Source organism: Epargyreus clarus, unplaced genomic scaffold (assembly GCF_041222505.1).
Source record: "Epargyreus clarus isolate Ecla_fem2 unplaced genomic scaffold, WU_Ecla_fem_2.2 ptg000035l, whole genome shotgun sequence".
NCBI classification, from domain to species: Eukaryota; Metazoa; Arthropoda; class Insecta; order Lepidoptera; family Hesperiidae; genus Epargyreus; species Epargyreus clarus.
Genome location: NW_027332240.1, coordinates 2785292 through 2809476, shown reverse-complemented (window position 1 = coordinate 2809476; position 24185 = coordinate 2785292). Strand labels below are relative to the sequence as shown.

The 24185-nt window shown below is 34.3% G+C and overlaps 2 protein-coding genes across 5 annotated transcripts in view; one reads left to right on the top strand and one right to left on the bottom strand.

The window, feature by feature from the left end:
• Window positions 1–2245: 2245 nt before the first annotated feature.
• The window catches only part of LOC140756506 (sodium- and chloride-dependent transporter XTRP3), a 147499-nt gene continuing 125559 nt past the window's right edge, over window positions 2246–24185 (top strand). For all 4 annotated transcript variants that reach the window (XM_073092020.1, XM_073092019.1, XM_073092022.1 and 1 more), the window contains exon 1: window positions 2246–2365. The gene's annotated coding sequence lies outside the window, so the exon portion shown is untranslated. The remainder of the gene's footprint in view (window positions 2366–24185) is intronic.
• On the bottom strand, window positions 16430–21044 carry LOC140756464 (pancreatic triacylglycerol lipase-like). The gene is made up of 5 exons (XM_073091979.1): window positions 21008–21044; window positions 18393–18585; window positions 17540–17934; window positions 16947–17280; window positions 16430–16531 (listed from the first exon to the last, which is right to left on the bottom strand). Exons 1-5 carry the CDS (start codon window positions 21042–21044, stop codon window positions 16486–16488), a joined length of 1005 nt encoding a protein of 334 aa, XP_072948080.1. The 3' UTR covers window positions 16430–16485.

Sequence of the window (24185 nt, the reverse complement as noted above, 5' to 3'; positions counted from 1 at the left end):
AATACCCATCATTTAATAATGCATACGACGTCCATACATGATATCGGCAGTCGACTGTATTCCACGAAAGTTTCCGAGAATTCACGAATTTTGCCGAACTGAAAACAAAATGGCGGAGCTTTCCCGCGCATGCTCACCCCTAACATGGCCTAGACGTAACTTTATCCGAGGGATGTGCAAGTGATTTCATCCCCTTATGTCGATAAAAAAATGGAATATTTTTATTTAATTAGTATGTAGATTATATAAAAAAAAAACATTTAATCAGAATTTAACTTAAGTAGAAAGTTTTTAAGTTGTAAGGTTTTTTTAGAAATTGCATTTTTATATCGTCAATGTAGTGAATAAATAAAATATAGGTCACTAAAGTTCAACAATAGTTTTCAAAATAAAATAAAATTAATCTATGTTTTGCAGTTAAAAACTGGAAATAATTAATGAATTTAAAAGAATGACCATGAATGAAGAATCTAATGAGATTCTTATAAGAATAAAATCAGAGTAGCATTTATTTAGAAGTCTTATTGCTAGTCTGGTGATGTAAATGATGTAATGTCAATCAATTTATAAAGAGTTTTGCGACATTTAATATTGTAGGAGACTACAACAATACCTTGACCGTTCGATCCTAACCTTCTATGGTGCTCCCTTGCTAAATTGCTAACGTGACTAAATGGTCCAATTTTCACAATTAATAGGGTTAAGGTTATTTAATGAATGATTGACCAGCTGTAGTTTAGTTGCTTGCAACTTTTATTGTATTTTAAATGGAGAGTACAGTACTCGCCTCTCCAACTGAACAATTTAAGACTTTTATTACTATGCTTAAAATAATGATTATTCGACAATCTATCTGCACAATTTACGCATATTAATGGTGTATATAATTAGACGGTTACTTTTTAGATATTTTAAATCTGTTAATAAGTTTTTAGTATAAGATAATATGCTTTGAAGGCTATTGAACTAAAATCGGTACTTACACGACATAGGACGTTGAGGTTATCTTAAAATACCTATAATTAGCTCTTTAACACTTTTTATCTCCCTTCGCAAACAATTTAATGGATCGTTAATATAAGATTAATTATATAATATGATTTTATATGACATAATTTATCTTACCTAGATAAGGATACCTTATGATGTTAGTTTTTACTATCAATGTTACGTTAAAGTATAAAAATACGACGTTATTGAATTTCATGAGTTTACCGTCGAAACAATTATTTTTATGATTTTGTAGGCGTATGCAGCGTATGAAGGAGCTTATATTGCTGATGATAAGTGGCACTGTTGTGGACATCTGTAATTACCTGCAAATGGTATTGTAGTCTTACTTTAGTCAGCTACGTTCGTATTCTTGACTACTGAAATGCCGTGAGAACATTTGCGACTATATTTTTAGAAGAATGCAGCAGTATAATAAATAGTACTGGAAACAAACCTATATTTCTGATATCATAAAGTTTTCAAATTGTGAAAGAGTTTTATTAGGATTAGAAAACCTTTTAATGTTATATATAAGTGTGTAAATTAATAAATTAACTAGTCCCCGCTTAATCACCTGATTGATATCTGAAAGTTCCCGTGCCCAGTAGTGGGACGGTAATGGGTTGATGATAGTTCTTCATGAACAGTGATTCATATGGCGTTCACAATGAAATAGATTGCGCTCGTTAGTTTCAATTTATTTACAATCTATCAAATACACGTGCAAACGAAATGCATGCTAAAGGTAAAATGTGATTCAGGAATTGTCATAACCACATTATGTGTTTCTCTTATATTCACATTACGTGTTGTAAAAATACTATCGATTTTCAATTTTGTTATCCATCGTGTAAGAGTTAACCAATGTCACATCAATTTATTTTTATCTTTTACAACAAGTTCTACTCCTTTATGAAATACGTTGGAAAATGCATTAATGGGTATAAGTACTGCTGTATGAAATGTATTGCATACATTATGTATATAAAAATATTACACACTACAAATACGATAAATATTTTTGTTTTCGGTACTGTAATTTAACCCCCGGTAATTCAAAGTATCTGTGTTAAAATCTTTAATCCATTACGTAATTTATTATATTTTTTTCATAAATATTACAAAGAATTAAATTTAGAATGTGAATGTATTTTTCAACTACTTACAACTTCTGCAAATGTGTCTCCTGTGCTGAATCTATCGATAGGGCATAATGAACTAGGGTGTACATCTCTAACCCTATGGCAGTGAGGCAGTCAGTATAGCGCGTTCGTCGCGGAAGTCCGCCCGTCGCGTTCCATTCGAAATTTGAATATCCGTCAACCGAGAAAACTGTACGGCCAGTGCTTTATGGATACGTTCTGAAATCAATGTATGTCAAATTATTTTTATCTGTATAATTAAGGCATGTATCACTAAGTATTATTTACCATTTATTTTAAGTTCATAGTTTATTTATAATGTACTCTATAACATATAATAAGCTTATTTAATCGAGTTAGTCTACAATAAGCAAACCGCGAACGCAGATTTTAAACGTCATTTATTTAAGTTTTTTTTACAAATTAAGGTTAATTTTTTCGCTTGCGTGATAAAGACTTTTCAGACTGATACGCGATTATTTCGTCTTAATAAAAAAAATGTTTGTTTCAATTTGTATGTGTGTATTAAAATTGAGAAGAATATGAATGTGCGAGTTTCGCAAAGGTTTTACGTCCCGGTGTGTATTGATTTTGCGCGGGGTGTGGGGGGGTTGCGTCGCCATGAGAAAGGTCAGGATTCATTCAGCCTAGTTGGTGAATCTCACGTAATTATTGCACGTGGTCAGGCTTTATCTTGACCTCCCTGAAGGCTGTAGCTGGCACATTGCACTATTTTTTTTTTACAGGTATATTTTTAGAATAGTGATGTGCCCGTATCGGAACGGTTACGTAAATATCGGTTGTCACGAGGTGAAGGCCGACGCGACGGTTTTGACAAAGATATTCGATTCCCCTAATTTAGTGTCTGCATAAACGCAGAATATAGCTCTTACAAACATTTAGAATATTTTAACATCTTCCCTACGACTTAAAGGCATTTTCAAGCAGAATCATTAAACAAAAAAATATGTGTTTTAAAATTTGCATGTTTTGTCTCGGTGTATTACTCATTTCTACATTCGAATTGCATCATCAGATTCTTACTTAATTTATAATAATGTAAGATTATAATATGGAATAATTGTCGAATTTTCCAGTCGTCTGTCAAAATATTTATTTATGTATTTTTGAAGTTTCACTCATTTTTAGACTGTTTGTAATGATCTCCAAATTTATTGTTTTTATAATCAGGCATATAAACTTTTATGAATGTTGATATGTTTTCACCTAGATTATATGAAAAAATCTTATATTCTAATTATTTTTTATAACTAAAAAGGCATAGCATGACCATCCATAATAAAACAAGTTCAGTATATAATTGAAAAAAATATATTAATAATACATTACATTTATTTATAATACTTATTCTATGGCACTTAATATTTTAAAAGGTTGATTGTATAAAACTAGTTCAATTACACTTTAATTTTATCGATAATCGATTTGGTAAACGGTAACGTAATTCTACCATCACTAAACATGAATAGAAAGAAATGCGATTATGAAAATAAATATATTGTCCATACGGTAAAACAATATTTATTTTATCGACTAAATACACTCCATAATACTCATTGGTTTTTATTCCTAAATGAACAAAGCTAGGTGAATCGAAATAACCTATTGTTATATTTTACCACATTTTATAATAATTTATTTATGTTACGTATATTATATTATTACTTCATGTTAACTGGCTGTAAAGGTTATTTTACTATTGTTTAGAAAAAAAAACGATTTATATTCGTAGTTTAAAAATGCGTGCGCAATTGCGCATTTAAGAAAAAATGTAAAACGGCGGGAACATGAATCAATATTTTATAAGTTGTAGAAACGTGTAATTATGAACAAATTGACAAATTAAAGTGTTTTAATGTTAAAAATACATTTGGCCGCCAATGTATGCACATGTAATACGCGGTAAGCATTTTATTTTATTTTTTAATCGGCAGTGTTTCAGTAACTACATTTTCGTTGCATATTTATGTTCATTTCTTACGTAATAAATATATTACTATATATTACGTAATACTTGATGCAATAATATTGAAATATAAATTCTTTCAAGAAAATTAATCTGTAAATGGATGAGCTTAGGTTAAAGACTACCATACTAGTTTTTTCTGTATGTAGTCGCCATAGATTAGTAAAGATACTTCGCCGCCTTGAAATTGAATGAATCCACTAACGGCTTATTAGTAAGTTCTTTTTTTGAATTCTTGACAAATAAAAACATTTTTAGAGAAAATTTACGAATAAATAACTAATACTGCGTAATTTACATGATAAATAAACAATTTATAATAATAATTTCAAATATTTTAGTGACATTTTAGCACGGAGACGTGGCAAAACTTTTTTACGCAACTATTTAATTTCTCAAAACTGAGTTCATTTCCTTGTTAGGAGTGCGTAATCTTTACTAATCTATGGTAGTCGCGAGGTATCCGTGTGCTTCACACCTGCAGGCGTGCCACTTGCATTTGTAATGACTAGATTTTCTTGTAATTATAATGTATACATTTAATCCATGTCATAGAAAAAGTGGCCCTAAATGATAAACTTTCAACGTTCTAGAAAGTAATGCGTCAATTTACGGGCTATTTATCAATGTTATATTAGTTATTATATAAATGGTCTATGTCGTTGTAGGTTGAAGAGTGTAGGTAGTAGCTCAATTTTTTTTATTATTATAAGAGTATTATAGAACCATTTATACTCCCAACGCCTCTACACATCTATTGCACCTTTACCTGACTGAGAATTCTCTATTTTTTTTCCTTTTTCGCGAGCACGGCGGGTTAAATATGGCCAGAATTATTTTTCAAGTGTAAGGTTTTAAGTAGTGTTTTATTTTAGAAATTTGGAACGAGTATTTTGTTTTAAGCTTTAATTTAATAAGGGTACAAAATAAATAAAATCTTACAATACATTATTTCTATCCACGATACAACGAAATGAAATGAAAATGAAATGAAATGAAAATTATTTATTGCCAGAATGTAGTAATGGTAAATGGTGACAAATATTTTATATGTTCTTACATTCTTCGATCTTTCATGCTAGCTTGAAAGCATAGCATGAAAGAACAAGAATAGCATGAAAGCTTCGAGCTTTCATGCTATTTCCGTGCCTTCTATACCACGCATACGTTTAGCCACTGACAGTCAGCCATCTTACTTCCGCCGCTCCTTATGTAGCTTAGCTTTGTAGATCGAAACATACAAATTCTTCTTAACAGCAAAAGCGTAATTAATTGGCCACGTTTATAATTAGCATCGGTGATAAAATTGACCCATACGTAATACAACGGTACTGCTCATGTTGAGTCATGGTTTCATTAAAGATGACTATGTACGGTCCGTAATTGAATTAAATGCAACCTAGGTAGATGTGTTATGTACACTAAGAAAACTATTTATGGCGTACTTAGGTTTTTTTTTTTATACTATGAGAGTAGCAGACGAGCATGCAGTCCACCTGATGGTAAGTGGCTACTGCCGCCCATGGACATCTGTAATCAACCCCAGATAGGATTAGATATTCCTACCTGAGGTCGACTACAGATGCGCCGCTACCCCTGAGGACTAAGCTGGAACGCCTCGAAAAAGTCTATCTCCCTTACCACACCCTTCAAACCGGAACACAGCAGCGCCTAACACTGCTGTTATTAGGTAGAAATAATAACACTGTTGTTAAAAGGTATATAGTTTTTGTGAATATCATGAGTTATAGCTTTTACTTTGTTTATTTCCCTGCGGGGTTCGTTTTATTGTTTACATCGTGTTGATTAGTACATCGTAGAACCATGATTTGATACGGTCGTCGTGAACCCATTACTGTTCCACTGCTGGATACAGGTTTCCTCTCATGATGAGAAGGATACGGCCATAGTCCACCACGCTGGCCAAATGCGTATTGGTAGAATGCACATACCTTTGAGAACTATTTTTTTATAGATCTCACAGGTGTGCATGTTTCCTGACGATGTTTTCGTTCATTGTTAAAGCAAGAGATAATTGTATTTATAAATAATTAAATGATTCATAAGTTTTTATTCTAAGTTTATTTTTATTTCATGGTGATCTGAAATATAATTGAGAATTACTATGTAGTATCCTTCTTCCCACTCGTCGGCATCGCGATTGTTTAGCCTTTAAAAACAAAAAAGTTTTAAGACCTCTGACACTGCGTATGACAGTGACACTATATTGACAGCTACCTCACTTCTTTTTCGCGCTTCCAAGGCATCGTGATATTATTTTTTCAAAGTTTTGTTAAACGTGTATAGTGAAGCAAAACTAGTGAAAAAATGGAAACTAGGAATGAAGAATCACGTCCGCGTAGTTGTGGTCGCAGTAGCAAGAATTTACGAAGCAATTCCTCGGATTGGATCACCGGTTCATAGGTTATGTACAAATCACTTACCAGGTATGTAAGAAAATAATGTTTTCATTTTTTACAGTTATGTGTGCACAACTATAAAAATGCCTAAATAACTAACATATGCTTAGAAAGAAACTATATTGTTTGAAAAACTTTCTCGTATCTACAACTTCAAAACTATTGACGCACGCCAATCTCGCTCTTGCACGTTACAGACACCAAACGGTGCTCATATTCGCCATTAACCGTAAGATGCTTGCATTTTTATGCATATAATTTAGCAATTAATGGTCCAAATATAAAATGCACCCGAGCCACGAGTACCACCCACCCGAGTACGAGATACTCGTGGCGTCGCTTTGTCGACACTAAATGGTTCCCATGTTCACCATTAAGCACGAGATGCTGGCCCTAACATTTATATGTGACAAATGTTCGAATATTCAAAGAGTCACAACCGTCGAGTACGAGATACTCCTAGCTTTACTTTGTTGACACTAAACGGTTCACTCATTCGCCATTGAGTACGAGATACTCGCGCTAACATTTCTATGTGGCAAGTGGTCGAATATACAAAGCATCAGAACCGTCGAGTACGAGATACTCCAAGTGTTACTTTGTTGACACTAAACGTTTCACTCATTCGCCATTGAGTACGAGATACTCGCGCTAACATTTCTATGTGGCAAGTGGTCGAATATACAAAGCATCAGAACCGTCGAGTACGAGATACTCCAAGTGTTACTTTGTTGACACTAAAAGTTTCACTCATTCGCCATTGAGTACGAGATACCTGCGCTAACATTTATATGTGGCAAATGGCTTGAATGCTTCCATCACTAGCTATTGCACTAACAATACACAGTATAAAGCATGAATGATTTATAAGCACCAAGCTAGAGCTGCTACAACACAAGGTTATGCCAACCCTGTTATACCAACTCTGACAAAATAATTTTCAGAACCAGCTATAATTTCAGGAATCATTCATGGAGTTATTGCAAATAGCAAAACATATTTGTAACTATATGACAAAACAGTGTCCTAACAGAAATGGAAAATATTATGTCAACATACTGGGACAACGAGTGAATACAATAATATCATCAGAGTTCTCTAAAATTGGGAGGTATGTGTGAAGCAACTGGATGAATGACAGATTCCAATGAGAACTGAGGAAATCAACCTGGTACATTTTGATGCTCTTCTCAGAATAATACTTTAACTAGTGCTACCTATAAAGGTCATAATAGGTCATCTATGCTCCACCACGATACACACAATAAAAATATATGTAATACATGGTGGAGAACAGAAAATAGGAATCATCACATTGCTGGTGCGCTAACCCAAAACAAATATAACCCCGTGCATATAAGAATCTTATCAGGATTCACTGCACAGCATGATGCTCATGAGTTCATGTAACGGAATCATACTGAAGACATTGAAACTCACTTAGCTGCATTACAAATTATAGAAGACTAGCTATCTTATCAGAAAACAATGTCTAAAATAGACATTTGTGACATAAATGTTTTATGCAGCACCCCGTTGCCAATTTTAAATTGGTTGAGATTGGTTGTTCCACACAAATCAATTATGTTATATGATATTAAAATTTAATATATGGCGTCAAGATAAAAATCTTACAACATTGATGACAAAATTATTTTTGTATACTAGTTAATCCAATGCTCGATCTCAAATGGTAATAGATGTGCTCTTCACATTATCACATACACACTGGTGTATATACATGACAACTGTTTCATGTTAACCTGATATAGAACAGAAGGCATGTTCTCTCAAAAGAACCACCTCAGGAGGACAATGATTAAGCAAACAAGACTCCGGCTTATTGATACTGACACATATCTGTCCAATATATTTTTAGTCACATGAAGAAAGAATACTATAAGTATCCCATATATTGGATCCAGCGTCTGAAGTCCTAGCTTTGATAGTAGCATTCTGTGTTAATACCTCAACACAATCGAGCAGAGTTCATTGATTTGTTATGGATACTCTATAGTTCCTACTCAATTTCAGCTGTTTTATAAGCAAATAACAGGTACCTATACATGGCTCAAAGTAAACAATATTACATGGGTTATATTGTAGTACCTCTTACTCACATATATACAAATTATGTATAATAAAAGTTAATCAGTTACCAGCTATATAAAGCTGTTTGATTTGATATCTTTTGGGCTAGGTATATATGAATATCCTAACATCCAGATTAGGTGTATTTCAAGATATTGCGGATTTCAGGAAATACTCGTATTATTAAGGTATAACTCTGAGGAGATTTGTATCAAGGAGTACAATCAGAACTATAATGCATCACTTAACTACTGGTACAGAGTACCTACTTAAAGTCATTGAGCTTACATAATATTATATAACTCTATTATATATAGATGTAACTTGAATTGAAGTTTTTAAATTATCTATTTAATACACTGGTTTACAGTGATAAAATCAATCCAGAAGTCTGGAGTTGTCTTTGGACACAAATACCTTTATGATTTATTCTAAGGCCAGGTACTATAACAATACCTGCAATACTATAACAATACAAATGTGCTAAATAATAAATGTCCATACTTGTAAATAATTCAAAAACCTTGTTTAGTATTACTTAGTTATGTGGCATATGTGACATAAATGCAAATATGTGAATGTCAAGAGTGAACTTTATGTACAAATGTGAGAATTTATACAAAATTAACATTTTGGATTTCGTTACACTTATCTTTCAGTGACTCAATAGGAATAAATACAGTAATAATTAAAGGTTTGGAAGTTCAGTCCACAAACATATGGTTAATTATTAAATATCTGCACATATTTTTCACTTTTACTGTACATAACTGCTTAAAATATGAGGTTGATCATCATGAAAAAATTGACTAAAGATTGGTAGTACCTATGTAATGTTTCACAACAGAAGCCTGGTGCTCCCAGCATTACAAAATGCAATCAAATAATAATATATTATTTATATTGTTGCTTAAACATTTCCTTTAGCAACACCGGGTTTATATAGAAACATGCATCATACATTTATACACCAGTCATCAGGTCAACAAATAACACAGCAGCCCATTAACCCTGGAATAAAGACAAGCATAATATGAGAATTGCTATTGCACTTAAGTCTTTATAATGTCTATGTTAGTTACACTAAAACTGAAATTGTTATCATTTCATAATTAAATTTAATAATGTCCACCATGGTAATATAAAGTAATAACAATATTATTATATCATGTGAATGGCCAGCCATTAATATGATATCTTCTTTGGGTCTTTTATGCCTAGTGTGTATACCTAGATGCTCTTATAAAACATAAAACAAAGAAAGTAAGCTGCATGTCCAATCAATTCTCAAATGTAAATCTAGCATCCCTAGAATTAATAGGAATTCCTTAGGGGTATGTGTGATGAACGTTACTATATAGGACTCTAACATTACTATATAGGACACACATGGCAGACATCTTACCTGGAACAAAGAAAACTATATTATATATATAAATAATTATTATATATAGAAGATTTATCTAATTTCCTTTTCTTAAAGAATTAAGATGGAGAAAACTGTGGGTAATAACTTTATAATTTATCACTGGCAGAGCTGTAACTAGAACCTGTAGTGTTAGTAATCATTACAGGCTAAGTAAGCCAGAACCCCATGGAAATTATAAAATATTTGACTTGTTAAAACTGAATTAATCCAGGAAATGCTCAGCACAAATACTTTTGAGTAAAGATAAGCTTTTCTGGTCTAGTCATGAATGGGGTTTGAAATAATCATATACATAAATACTGTTATGAAAACTGATATCAACTTATACATACACATAACTGATAGTTACACACATTTTTAGGAAAAGATGTTAGATCGAAAGTCAGATTGGATTACAAAAGGAAACGCATAATAAGCTTTCCAACCAACCATATAGATATGTAACTTTACAGAGGGCATGCATAAGCATGGTACAGCAAAAAGTATAAGTAACTTTTGCAAATCCGATACATACCTACAAAAACAGGAAGTCATATAAAACTAAAATGTTTCATTGATCTAAGAATGATCATGTCCCTCTTGAACATGCACACTAATATAAAGAAACAAAGTAGGTATAACACCCAATATTATACCGGGTATACCTACAACATAAAATATAAACTTATCTCACATGGGGCATACATCATCCCAAGATCAAATCAAATACCCAATAATAATTTGTCAATAAATAATGGTATTAATTCCTAAATATTCAACATGGGATGGCTTCCTATTTTAATAATATTGGAATACATACATTGTACCTACTGGTTCATATAAGTATAGTATTATATAAAAGTACATTATTATATAATGCACATCACATATGAAACATATTTATACATATATTGCTACATAGCAAAGGAAATAGTATTATTTGTGTCAATAAAATTGACCAAGCAATTAATTCTACACATAATTATGACATACTTTGGAGGGTAGAAAACATATTTTCGACCTTGTATGTATTTATTTTTTGCAAGGTGCAAAAGCTTGAATTGAATAATCATTAATACTGACTAAATTGCAATATTACTATTATTATTATTGTTGGCCAATTTTAGTAATAATATATTTAGAGAAAAATATTGCATTATTATTGCACTGAATATTATTTCATCTAATTCAGAGGGAATCTCACTTAGTACTATGTGTTTCAGAACATTTCATCCATATTATACAGTAAGAGTAAATATTCAGTTAGCAATCCTAATTATTATGTATATTTTATAATTATACCTAATTAAGAGAAAAATTTCTTATTAATATGATATTTTCATGTTGTATTTTTATATATATTTTGTATATATATTTTATTATTGAGAATAAATCTCACTAAGCACTATGGATTTCACAACATCTCATCCATATGATGCAGAACGAATAAATATTCAGCAATGTAATTAAATCCATATAATAATATATATGTATGGTAATAAATCTTTAATTTAATTACATGTTCCATTGTTGCAGTTGTCTCTAAACATCTACATAGTAATTCTCAATTATATTTCAGATCACCATGAAATAAAATTGAAAATTAGACGAGCTTACCTGTAAGCGAAGTCTGATTATAATTTTATGAATGGTGATCTGAAATATAATTACCCACCCTCCCAAAATCAAAACCCATACTGCAACAATAAGAACAAAAGAGTCTCCTAGATATAGACAGCATGCATATTATCAAGGAGACTAAGTTGGAAATGATAGACTCTAAATTAAGTGAGGTAGCTGTCAATATAGTGTCACTGTCATACGCAGTGTCAGAGGTCTTAAAACTTTTTTGTTTTTAAAGGCTAAACAATCGCGATGCCGACGAGTGGGAAGAAGGATACTACATAGTAATTCTCAATTATATTTCAGATCACCATGAAATAAAATTATAATCAGACTTCGCTTACAGGTAAGCTCGTCTAATTTTCAATTTTATTTATTTATTTATTTACATGCCAACAGCAACACACAATACATTATATAGTACTTAGAAGTACACTATAGTAGTATTAATAATTATAAGGTTCGTATGAGTGCCAATTATAGGCATGAACAACGTTTATATATTAGTCTGTATTTTTAATTTGTATGGAACAAATTGAACCATACGCAAACAAACGAACAAACAAACAAACGCTTTCTACACTCACAGCCCCACACTAAGATTCCCTGTATCGTGGGTGCCATGGACACACACATAGACAAATACACAAACACCCAGACCCAGAAACAGAAATCTAAATTCATCATTTAGATATCCGTCTGGCCGGGGATCGAACCCGGGACCCTCTGCGTGTCAGACCGGTATGGTGACCGCTCCGCCACGCGGGTCGTCCAACCATTATAATACGCAACCATTATAATGCTGACTGAGCATGGTAATAATGAAACAACCGCAACTGTTGTCATTGTTTAGGGTCGATGTTAATTTACACATTAGATTGATTTATGATTTTAGACTAAAATTATCGCGGAATTGAGACATTTTATTATGTAAAAAAAAACGCATATCGTGAGTACCCGTTACATAATAAAATTTGATTGATTAGTGTGTCGTAGAACCGTGACAATTGTTTCGGGCTCTATTACTCATATCGCACCGATAAATCTATGTAATTTCGCTTGTGATTTTTAAGCAGAGTGAAAGCAAGATTCTGATATTCCTGTTCGATCCTTTTTGTAATACCGAAAAACATTAGTCTGTGTTACATGTATACTTATAGTAAGTCGTAATTATTACGTTTGTAGTATAGTCCACGCCAAACTGCTAGTCCGTTCTAAGTTGTTGCGAGCAGGTTGTCATACAATCTGCTATGGCGACGCGATTCATTTCTATATTCAGAGCGGACTAGCAGTTTTACTATACCTAGGTAGGTGTACCGGCTGATTATAACTAGACCTTACAATTTAATACATACTCATTGCATAATGCACACCTTTGAGTTATTCTCTATTAATATAAATAAAGAACAGAAGGGACAAGAAGGTGAAATAAACAAAGAAGGAAATAAATCAGGCGTGAACAAAGGAAGCCTTGCAACGAGATGCTATCTCGTGGGTAGCCGATCGATAGTTCCGATGCGTTTCAACGCTTGCCCACTTCACTATCGATTAGGGTTGCCAGATGTCTGGGATATTTGGGATAGTCCTGGAATTTTGCACCTATTTAGTTAAGTAAATTTTATTGCAGGATTATTATCATTGTAAATAGCAAGCATTATTATTTCAAATAGCAAAATATTACAAATTATAACAATTCATATATAAACATATTCAAGTAAATTGTATGCATATGTGTGTAAGAATGGTCACATGGTAACAGTAACAATAAATTTATGTCTCGAAAGTTATATGCACGTATCTGGCAACCCTACTAACGATGCCGATTTGCAAATTATAATGATCTACTTGACGCCCGGAGCCCACGAAAACGTTTGCATTGTTTATTTTTTAAATACATAATTGTAATTTTGTTAGTAAATTTGATAGTATCAAAATTGGTTATTTAAAAGATGGAAATCGGGAATGAGTTACGCACGAGTACGTACGAGTACATTTCACCGCATGCGAATTCATATGGTATTCGAACCTAGGCTTGTATGATAAGCCGAAGTTCATATAACTAGGCCCTAGTGCAAGCTAGTGACTAGACTATCACCGCTCTATATTTATAACTGTATACAGGGTGTTTTTTAACTTGTATAGCATGGAGAAATCCACGTAAAATGTACAAAGAAAATTTTTATAGGTGCAGTACCTATTCTTTTGTTAAAAAAAATATTCCATGTGTTTGTCAAACTGTGAACCTATGAAGGGGACGCACTAAAAATATGAAATAATTTAATCAACTTTATTATTTTTTCCTTTACCAATATTTTAATACACATAAACATTTGTAATTTTATTCGTATTTAGCAATACGTGTTGGAAGATGTCCGAAATGGTTAGTGGTAATTTTTCACTTTTTTTATATCAAATAATCAAATCAAAAAGCGTAGAGTGTACTCGTAACTAAAAGTACGTAATTTATTTATTTATTTATTTATTTTATTAAGTTCACCAACGGTTGTAACATTATACATATTTTTAAATTAAATCTAGTTACAATGCAAGCAATAAATGTACAACCACTTAGAGGTAAACATCACATGCAATACAGATCTAAACGTGGTAATGAAAATAGAATAACAAACTTTATAAACCAAAAACTAAAACAACACAAAAAAGAGAAAAAAAAATAGTACAAGTAAATAAGACATTAAATAGAAACACTAATTATAATTTAGATACAGCCTTCCTAAAAGCAGCTAGACACATATTATTAATGTCGATGTCTGTGGATTCACTACGCTTATTATAGAGTATGGACAGTCTTGCAATAGGAGAGTTTGATCCCAATTTAGTTTTACAATGGGGAGGTACAAAGAGTTGAATCGGTTTGCGATTCAACTCTTTAATTTATTGTAATTTATTGTATCTGAGTTATTTTCTTTTCATCCAATTATTCCAGAACCTCTCTTATTTCTGTAAAGGGCGACAAATTCTTCTTTAGCCTCAAAGGGCACAGACTCCCACGTTACGGCACCATTTATAGTAAGCTTTCATTATAAGGGGCGGCAAAATGTATAGCTAAATCGGGCCCAGGCAATGAGAAAGTTGGTGCGAAATATTGTGTAAAATACTTCTAACTAGCTGGCCCGGCAAACTTTGTACCGCCTCAAAATCTATTTCTCAAATATATTTCATATAAAAAAAATAGACTATGTTACTCGTGGATAATGTAGCTTTCGAATGGTGAAAGAATGTTTAAAATCGATCCAGTAGTTGTTGAGCCTGTTCATTACAACCACCAAACAAACAAAGTTTTCCTCTTTATATGTATAATCTTTATATGTATTGTGTAGATAAAACACACGCTGTATACAGTAACTGCAGAGGCGAATAAATTCAAGATGTCACCTCGTTATACGAGTTACGTCACACGGAAATTCTAGTACTTAGTTACAAAGTGCAATTTGTATTCACAGACGTCTTCTACTGAACTTATTTTTACCATCATATTATATAATCATACTGATATGATAAGGCTACCCTTTACGTCATGATTCTTTATAATTTGAGATCTAAAGGACTGAATATGGCATACAGCCATAGCATCGGTAAAAATAAAATGTTGCTCTCTTTGAGAACCATAATTTTATATCGGTATCGCACAATCTAATTTACAGTGACGTCATTGCCATATAACAAGTAGGAACTATTCATATTGGTTCACTAGGTAACACTATTGGCGATTAAATTGTATGTGTTATCGTAAACAACAGTTATGGAAATTAGCAAATAATCTTTAATAACTAAATTCCTCAACATTTTTAATTATTTCAATTTATTATGGTGCGTCGTACGGAAGTACCGTACACCAAATGATGCGTCCCAAATCAACTATGAAAACCCCATTTTCTTGCAAAACTTCCTCGATAGCATTATTGCCATTATCTTTTGATGTCATGTGTTATGTATATTTTGCAAACCGTTGCGATCTATTCCGCTAGACATATAACTCGGTGGAACATTACCAGATGGTAGAAATATGGTTCGACTAGGGATGTACCACCAGTACACTTATTTCAAGTGTGAAGCAGTTCAGCGCTTACTGAGTGCCGGTTGACTTAGATATAAGGCTATCTTAATATATGATCGATTTCAGGTTTCTACTAAGTATACTATGGTGCACGACGTAAACGGTATAAGTGATGATTGCAACTAGACATTACCACAAAATTAGCACTAGGCTCATTTAATAATAAATATGCATATTGTATATGTTTCTATTCTATCGTTTGCATTTAATGACATCTATCCCAATATATACGCATTTAAATGGTATTATCCTAATTAACAACAGCAATCATTATTAATAATTGATAATGATTTGATTTTACTAAATCATGTAATAAAATAATTTATGAATATATTTGTAGCGACTTCCCGCTACTCGTCAAGAGATGGCGCTGCTGAATCACTATCGAAGTTTTCTAAACATCTTGCATATATACAAGCTCCGAACTGAGACTGTCGGAGCACGGCCGCTCCCCGGGCATGATCACCTAGCCCGGCGGGAGATCTCCCTTTGCCAAATATTATTAAGTTATCTAAGGTTTATTTATACATTATCATATCTTAAACTAATTCCTTATCCAATCAATTATTCCTTGTATCAGACAACACGAAGGCAACTTAATCCTGAAATATTTTAATACCTACATCTCTGATAACTGTAGAAACCAAGGAATGTAATGAAACAGATTATAAATTTGATTTTATTTTTGCATTTATTTCCATTTTTGTTTCTGTTTCGCATTGGTCAATGTGATGTCACATCCTTTAGAAAGGCCAGCTTCGCCCGGTGTTTAATCTGAAGAGTCCATTTCTGAAACGGGAAAAAATATATATTCAAATACTATAAAACAGATTGTCATGCTATTGTAATTGCCATACGGCAATGTATGTACTATGTATGTATGTCTCCTTTTTTGTTACCTTGGCTGATCCGCTACCGCGTGTCTAGATATATTTCATTTTCTAACTATCATAAAAGTATAGAATCTATACGATATGTATTTACTATGTTTTATTATTCTGTATTTCTATATTTCTTTCTTGATATATTATGCTGATGAAATTATACGTTGATATCCCTAATATAATTCGAATATATTTAGGTCATACATACAGACATACGATGTAATGTCACAATGTCTAACATTACTTATGTATTTGATCCCGGCCAGTTTACGTCAACTAATTGTAGTGTTAACCTATTGATGTATAAAAGAAAAGCTCACCCTCGCTTATTAAGGTCGCTGTTGCCCATCCGCAAGGTGCTGCCAGTGCACTGGTCGTTGCGGACCTGCTGGAGGTTGGCGCACTGCCTGCCGACGAAGTGGTTTGTCCTCACACTGGACGCGAATAGATCAGGGGCACGTCCGTGCGAGCACGAGTTGACCCAGCAGCCGGGCTGGGCGTGCCTGCCGCCGTTGGGGTAGAAATCAACGTTGGAGATCGGGTCGAAGATCCCGTACCAACCACCGTCGGTGTGGATGGACTCCACGTACACACCGTCGTTGCGGTTCAAAGCGTTGGAGTTGCCGCCCCACTGCGGGCCAGCTGGGTCCATGCCTGTGTATATTTAAAAGTTAGAAATCTGCGTGTTTTATCAATTTTGTAGGATTCTTGGCATGTTTGGATTGACTAACTGTTGATGCAATTTAATAGGCTATGATTACGTATCATTAGGCATCAAACGGCCATCTGCGTAGCCTAAACTAAAATAAATTAAGGATGTATTCAGATTTGAAACTTAAAAAGGTTAAATGAAATATGAAAGATATCATGTAGTCACTGTAAAACTAAATCTTTCCAATAAAAATAAACTTACCGGTGATACGAACTGGACGACCTCCGGTTCTGCGGCCCGCATTGCCTACAACGTGAGCACCGAGACTGTAGCCGACCAGGTGCATTTGGTTCCAGTTTCCTCCAGCGGTCCTAAGGAGCCAAGTCAAGAAATCACCAAGGCCTTGTCCCACACTGGGCACAGCTCGTACAGAAGTTGAGTAGATGCCACTCGCAGCGCCGCTCCAGTCCACAACAATAACGTTAGCGTCGGCTACAGCGAGATACGCGGATGTGATTTGTGTGTTCATGCCGGATTTTCCTTTGCTGTTGTATCCGTGCACGAGGACCATGATTGGACGATTGGGCATATAGTTTGAGCCAAACACCGAGTTGGGATTGTTGATCCTGAGCTCCTGGTGGTTGTTCGGATTGCGCCTGTTAAGCATGAAAAACAAAAATTAATCACATGCAATACATATTGCACACGGCAAAAATAGATGTTTTATCGCGGCGAACGCACCACTGGCTGCTGATTTGTAGGGGTGTGAAGGTGTAAATGTTCATACTTATATTAATCGTTATTGTGAGACATAGACGATTAACAATTTAAGTGCTTGATGGAAGCTCGATGCAGATCAAACACTATGCCCTGCACACCTTTGAACGCCGGTCAGAACTACTTTTGAATAGGTACTCGATGGGGTCGCTTAAACTCGCGTACTCGATACTTAGTATTAATGACCGATACTAAAAGTATAGCATATCCGCTAGGGCCGTAATCCGTAGTAAATGGTTTACCAAAAAAAACAAAATACCTTTTAATTTAACCGAACTACTGACTTACTGACTTTTTTGAACTATCTAAGTATAACTTAACTAGTTTAAAAACGGACCTGGTGAAGAGCCAGTATCTGTTGTTTTGGCCGGCTCTTTCGGCAGATCTTATTTCTTCCTCAGAGACAGGGGCCTCGAGGTCCACGAGCGTCATACCATCATTGCCATCAGGCACCCATACGTAACGACTCTCACCATGTACATAGTTAGAGTTGTCTCCTGGCGGTGGGGGAATCGCACTGCCAGCACACACTGTAAAATTAATAACAGTAATAAAATTATATTTGAAAAGTTTTAAAACCAGGCTTCTTAGTCAAGGCATTGTGTTTTTCGTATTCTTCTCATAAAACAATTTGATATCCATATCTTGGGGTGGTATAAAAAGTAATTGGTCCGCTGTCTTGGGGCTACCACCATATTGGATTCAGAATGATGTCATTAAACTACTAATCACTAACTAAAGATCGTCCTATATCCATCCTACCTTTTCTATCCAAAGTCCTTGAGCGTCTCGTACACCAACAACTTAGTTGCTTCGTATCCAAGTATAACCTTTTAAATCCCTTCCAATCTGGTTTCCGTCCTGGTCATAGTACGACTACTGCCCTGTTGCATATCACGGATAACATCCGCCGAGGCATGGATAATCAACGGCTTACAGTGTTAGTGCTTTTGAATTTTAGCAGTGCTTTCAGCACTGTGGACCATGATGTCCTTTTGTCCATTCTCCGCTCGTTCAACATATCTCCGACAGCGATAGGCTGGTTTCAAAGTTACTTGCAGGGACGCCGGCAGCGTATTCAGGTACAGGATGCTCAATCTGCTTGGTCTGATATACTTGCCGGGGTACCGCAAGGTGGCGTGTTGTCCCCTCTTCTTTTTTCGCTCTTTATTAACTCCGCAAGTCTCAATTTAACTTCTCTCTACCATCTTTATGCAGATGATCTTCAAATATATCAGCAAACTACATTAGGAGATCTACCTAACACCATCCACTCGATAAATGATGATCTTGCTCGTATTTTAGCTTGGAGTGATGCGCGTGGCCTTAAAGTTAATCCTAGCAAAACTCAGGTTATTATAATAGGTAGTTCTCGCCTATTATCTAGAGTTGATCTCAATGTAAGTTTTGATGGGTTACGTATACCATATAGCGATAAAGTCAAGAACCTCGGCTTATACTTTGACAAACACTTATCATGGGCACCTCAAATTGATGAGGTAAGTAAGAAAATGTTTTCCGTGGTGGGCTCGCTCAGAAGGCTTCGTAATTTTCTCCCAACGGCGACTAAAATTGCGTTAACAAAATCCTTACTCTTTCCCATTATCGACTATGCCGATGTTTGCTATCTTGGTTTAACTGAAGAGCAACTTAATAAACTTGAGCGTCTTTAAAACTTGTGCATTCGTTTCATATTTGGGATTCGCAAATATGAACACATATCCGATTATCGAACTAAACTCAAGTGGCTTCCAATCCGTCTTCGCCGGAATATGCATATACTTTCTGCACTATACAGCGTGTTGTTTAGCCCCAATGCTCCTTCCTATTTAAAAGATCGTTTTCAGTACCTCCACCTTATTCATGATCACTGTCTTCGCTCCTCCGTTAATCTCTCTCTCCAAAGTCCCTCTCACACTACATCCTTCTTCAAAAAATCCTTTTCTACTATTGCTGTTTCCTTGTGGAATAAACTGCCCTTCTCCATACGCCGTGCTAAGTCGCTTGACACATTTAAAAAGGAAGTTATGAAATTATATTCATATCCATGACCTTCGTTCTCGCTGTCGTCATCTGCATGTATGTCAAATATACTATGATCGCTCTCACTCAATATTTATTATCTTATGTGCTTTATGCGTTTGTGTTTGTTTCTATTTTTTTCTCTTTTTCTTTTTTCTGTTGGTGTACTATATTAACTATATTTTGTTTCCTATACCTTCTCTAACTTCACACACACTTCCCACTTTCCTTACTATCCTCCTTACCTTTTCCATGCATAGGTTGTCTGGAAGAGATCGCTGCTTAGCGATAAGGCCGCCTATTGCATACGATTAACCTACATAATTGTGTATTATTGTAATGATCTACTGAAGTGTGCGATAAAGAATATATCTATCTATCTATCTATCTAACGACTAATCAGGCATAAACATGTAAGCAAAATTTCAGCTACATCGGTTAGGGCGAACTGGTTTAAAGTTCACTTACAAGAGAATTGACCCTCGTATACATACGAACTAAGTTAAATAAAAGCATGTAAAAAAGTATTTGAATGTACAAAAATGACTCTGGGAGAGGAGAAATAAAGTAGAGTAGTACCATTATTATATAATATGTTGTTGTAATAATAAAAAGTAAGTTAACTTTCCTTTATCACTTTATTTTATTTACTCAAATCTAAAAGTAATAAATCTTTCGACCTCTTTTACAATGTTTGAGTAAAGTTGTTATGAATCAATTATTTGACGGATTGATTAACTAAAATTATCCTGACAATTTATTTGCTATTTTGCTCTACTTAAATATTAATTTACCTAATATAAATCTTTACTCGATATATAATATCCAAGTAGTTTATTTGTACTGTCGCTCCATGTGAAACATGCCCTTAATAAATATAATATGATTAAAAGTTATATTGTGAATAAAATGAACAATAAATGTGCTTACCTGCAATCACAGCAAAGAGACAAACCAACAGCTTCATGTTTATGTTGAAGAGTGCTTAAGAAAATTTTTCAGTGCATAATTATATGATTCGGTTATCTGCCGGATTGGATTAAAAACCATCAATCATCCAGGGGACGCGTTGTGTACGCGGCCAAGTTCGGTAAAATGTGCTGTATTAAATAATCGCATTTCAGGTATGCTTCTTTTTATTTCCACATGAAAAATATGTAACTAAGTCTAATCTTCCAATAAATTAATAAGACCAACTGATTATGATTATTTTTTGTATCTATGGGATAGATTTTGAAATAATATACCAAATTGTAATATAATTTCATACAAAGTATGAATAAGACAGTCACCAACATGAAAACAGTAAATCCTCGCTTGCAGCGGTAGCTGTAATGTGGCTAATTTTAAATTTGTATTTATTTTTTAGCAGTCATCCATTTATTACGGTTTAATAGAAATAGCTCTGTGACAAAGGGTTAGACATCGTAGGATTAGCAATAGGCTTCCCTTTTTGCCCTAAACTTCTAAAAAAGCATTATAGTGTTATTAGATTTCTGTACTCATATTATTTTCTTGAGGTTCAAATCTCAATATTATATATGCGAGTTTATAAAAGTGCTGAACTTGGCCACTTCACTTCTTATTTGATTGGATTACGTTATCCTCCACACTTGACAATCAGATAATGGTATGGATTAGTGTTATCGATTTTAATCTTTTTGGAAAAAAAACACTCATTGAGATTTAATCCTGTGAAATATGTAGATATTTATTGCGTGTTACGAAAATGCTTATTAAATATGCCAAAGATAAACAGAGTGACTCATACAACTTTGAAGACATTTTTTGGGTTTCATTGCCTAAGGATAGTGATAATAAACTTTAAATAATCAAATTAAAAAATCATGAGATTTTAACATACAAATAACTAACGCAGAGTAAAACTATTTAGGAAAAGATGAAGATAACATAAAGCATAATAGTAAAAGACGTTAAAACGGAGTTAGATTTGCAGATAGAGGGTATTTTTATATAATATTGGTATAATAGACGAGCATGCAGTGCAGATGGTATGTTGCTACTGCCGCTCATGGCAATCTGCAATTAACCCCAGATAGGATTAGATTCCTACCTCAGGTCGGCCACAGATGCGCGCCACCCCTGAGGACTAAGTTGTAAGGCCTTGGAAAAGTAAGTCTCCCTGACCACACCCTTCAAACTATAACACAGCAGCGCCTAACACTGCTGTTATTAGGTAGAAAAAGGTGTGGCACTGGTGCCGGCGGAGTTGAACCACAAAGGGATTTAAGGCTGTTTGTCCACTGCACCATCACCGAGCCGATACCGAGAACAAGAATATTTTGGCCCGATTTTAAATATGCCGTGACGGCGATAGTTTGTTTTGTTTATTTTGTTCCAACTGTCACTCGTGTGACGGCTGTGTATGGACAAGTTCCAATGTGTTTAACATTGCTGGCACATCGGCCCGTCAAAAACTCGGTGCCGATCTGGCGGTCACGCCGATCTACTCAGAATATCGGCGGCCGGGATGACGGTGCTCGGGTGACGGACGTTCGGTGGACAAGCTGCTATAGTAAATGTATGTACGCTACTTCGGCGCCGTCATTAATTATCGGTATCGGCTCGGCATCGGTGATTGGTGGACAAACAGCGTAACACCCTCAATTAAACAAAATTTTAAAATAATATAGGTATTGTACAGTGTGCATTAAGTATTGTTACGGGAAGAAAGTTCTAAGGGCGGGAAGATTAACTTAACCAAATAGGGGACCAAATAGTTAAGTATATAAAATTGGTATTCCATAAAGTCGGTTTTAAGTTTGAGATGTACGCTACGGTTACCAACATGTATTCCCCGTGATTATAAACTAGTTAGCATCTAAGTTCTAGCTAACAGGTTAATTTAAGTATTATTGATGCGTACAAATAATATTTATGAACCACGTCAGATCTCGTTCGTCATCATTCTATTCAACTTTATTTCCATTGTATGTACGGGCATTTTAGCATTAAATCTAATAGGAAGATGTCTTGAGTTGGGAGAATCGATTTTTTAAGGTATGAATTTCTTTTGTCGGAGTCGCAAAACACTAATAACTTCGATTTTTTTACTATATATGATTAAAAATTCAATTAAATATACCAATTATCTATTCGTCCTTATATTTTTATTGTTATGTGTCTGATACATTCTTTACTTTTACCACATACGTATAATCTAATCATTTAAATTAATAATATGGCATTACAGAGAGATTTCATGCCCAGATTATATAATGACTAGCAGAACCCGCAGCTTCGCCCGCGTAAAAGAATATAATATGACATACAAATAACTGTAATCGTAAATTTGTACCTTTAACAATTTTAACGATAAAGTAGCATTAATATTTAATTAATAAAAGCTTCTTTTTTGTCACTTTGTACCTAAATTGGTCAAGCTTTCTTCAGAAACATACACTAAAACTCTATTTAGTGGACTGTAATGAAACTTTTTTTAAAATATAAGTTTCATATAGGATACAATAATGATTATTTACACTATTCCATAGGACCGTCCATGTTATATGGGGCCTTACATACAGTGGTTCTTTTCAGGGTCTCTGGCTGGGCGGTTACAGCTCCCATTCTAGCCACCCGCAACTCCAGAAGTCCCCCTTTAGTCTTGTACGACAGGCAGGGGATACTGTAGCCCTGTTCTAGCCCAAAATTTTAATCCAAGGTCTATGTATCTACCACATCACCATCACTAATTCACGCATAACCACAACCATACTCCACGGCAGGACAAAATGTTGGCACGCAGTGTGTCCAAATTAGTTGCGATGTACCTAACCAGTATACCAAAATGTAGGCCAATTTGAATGAACTTACGCATTATCATATATGAAATTTGCACCCGTCCACGTTGTCGTGTATTTGTCTGAAAAGACGATATCTGAAATTTCACGTTTCTAACTTCGAACCTAAAAGATTCCCGTATAACCGCATAACACTTCTTTTACATCCTTAGTAGAATTTCAAAAACATTCCTGTCCATATGGATCAATAAATTCAATTATCGCAACTTACGCAACTATCTATTACGGTTCCAGAGATAGAGCCCTGAGACACACGGACAGACGGACAGACAGCGAAGTCTTAG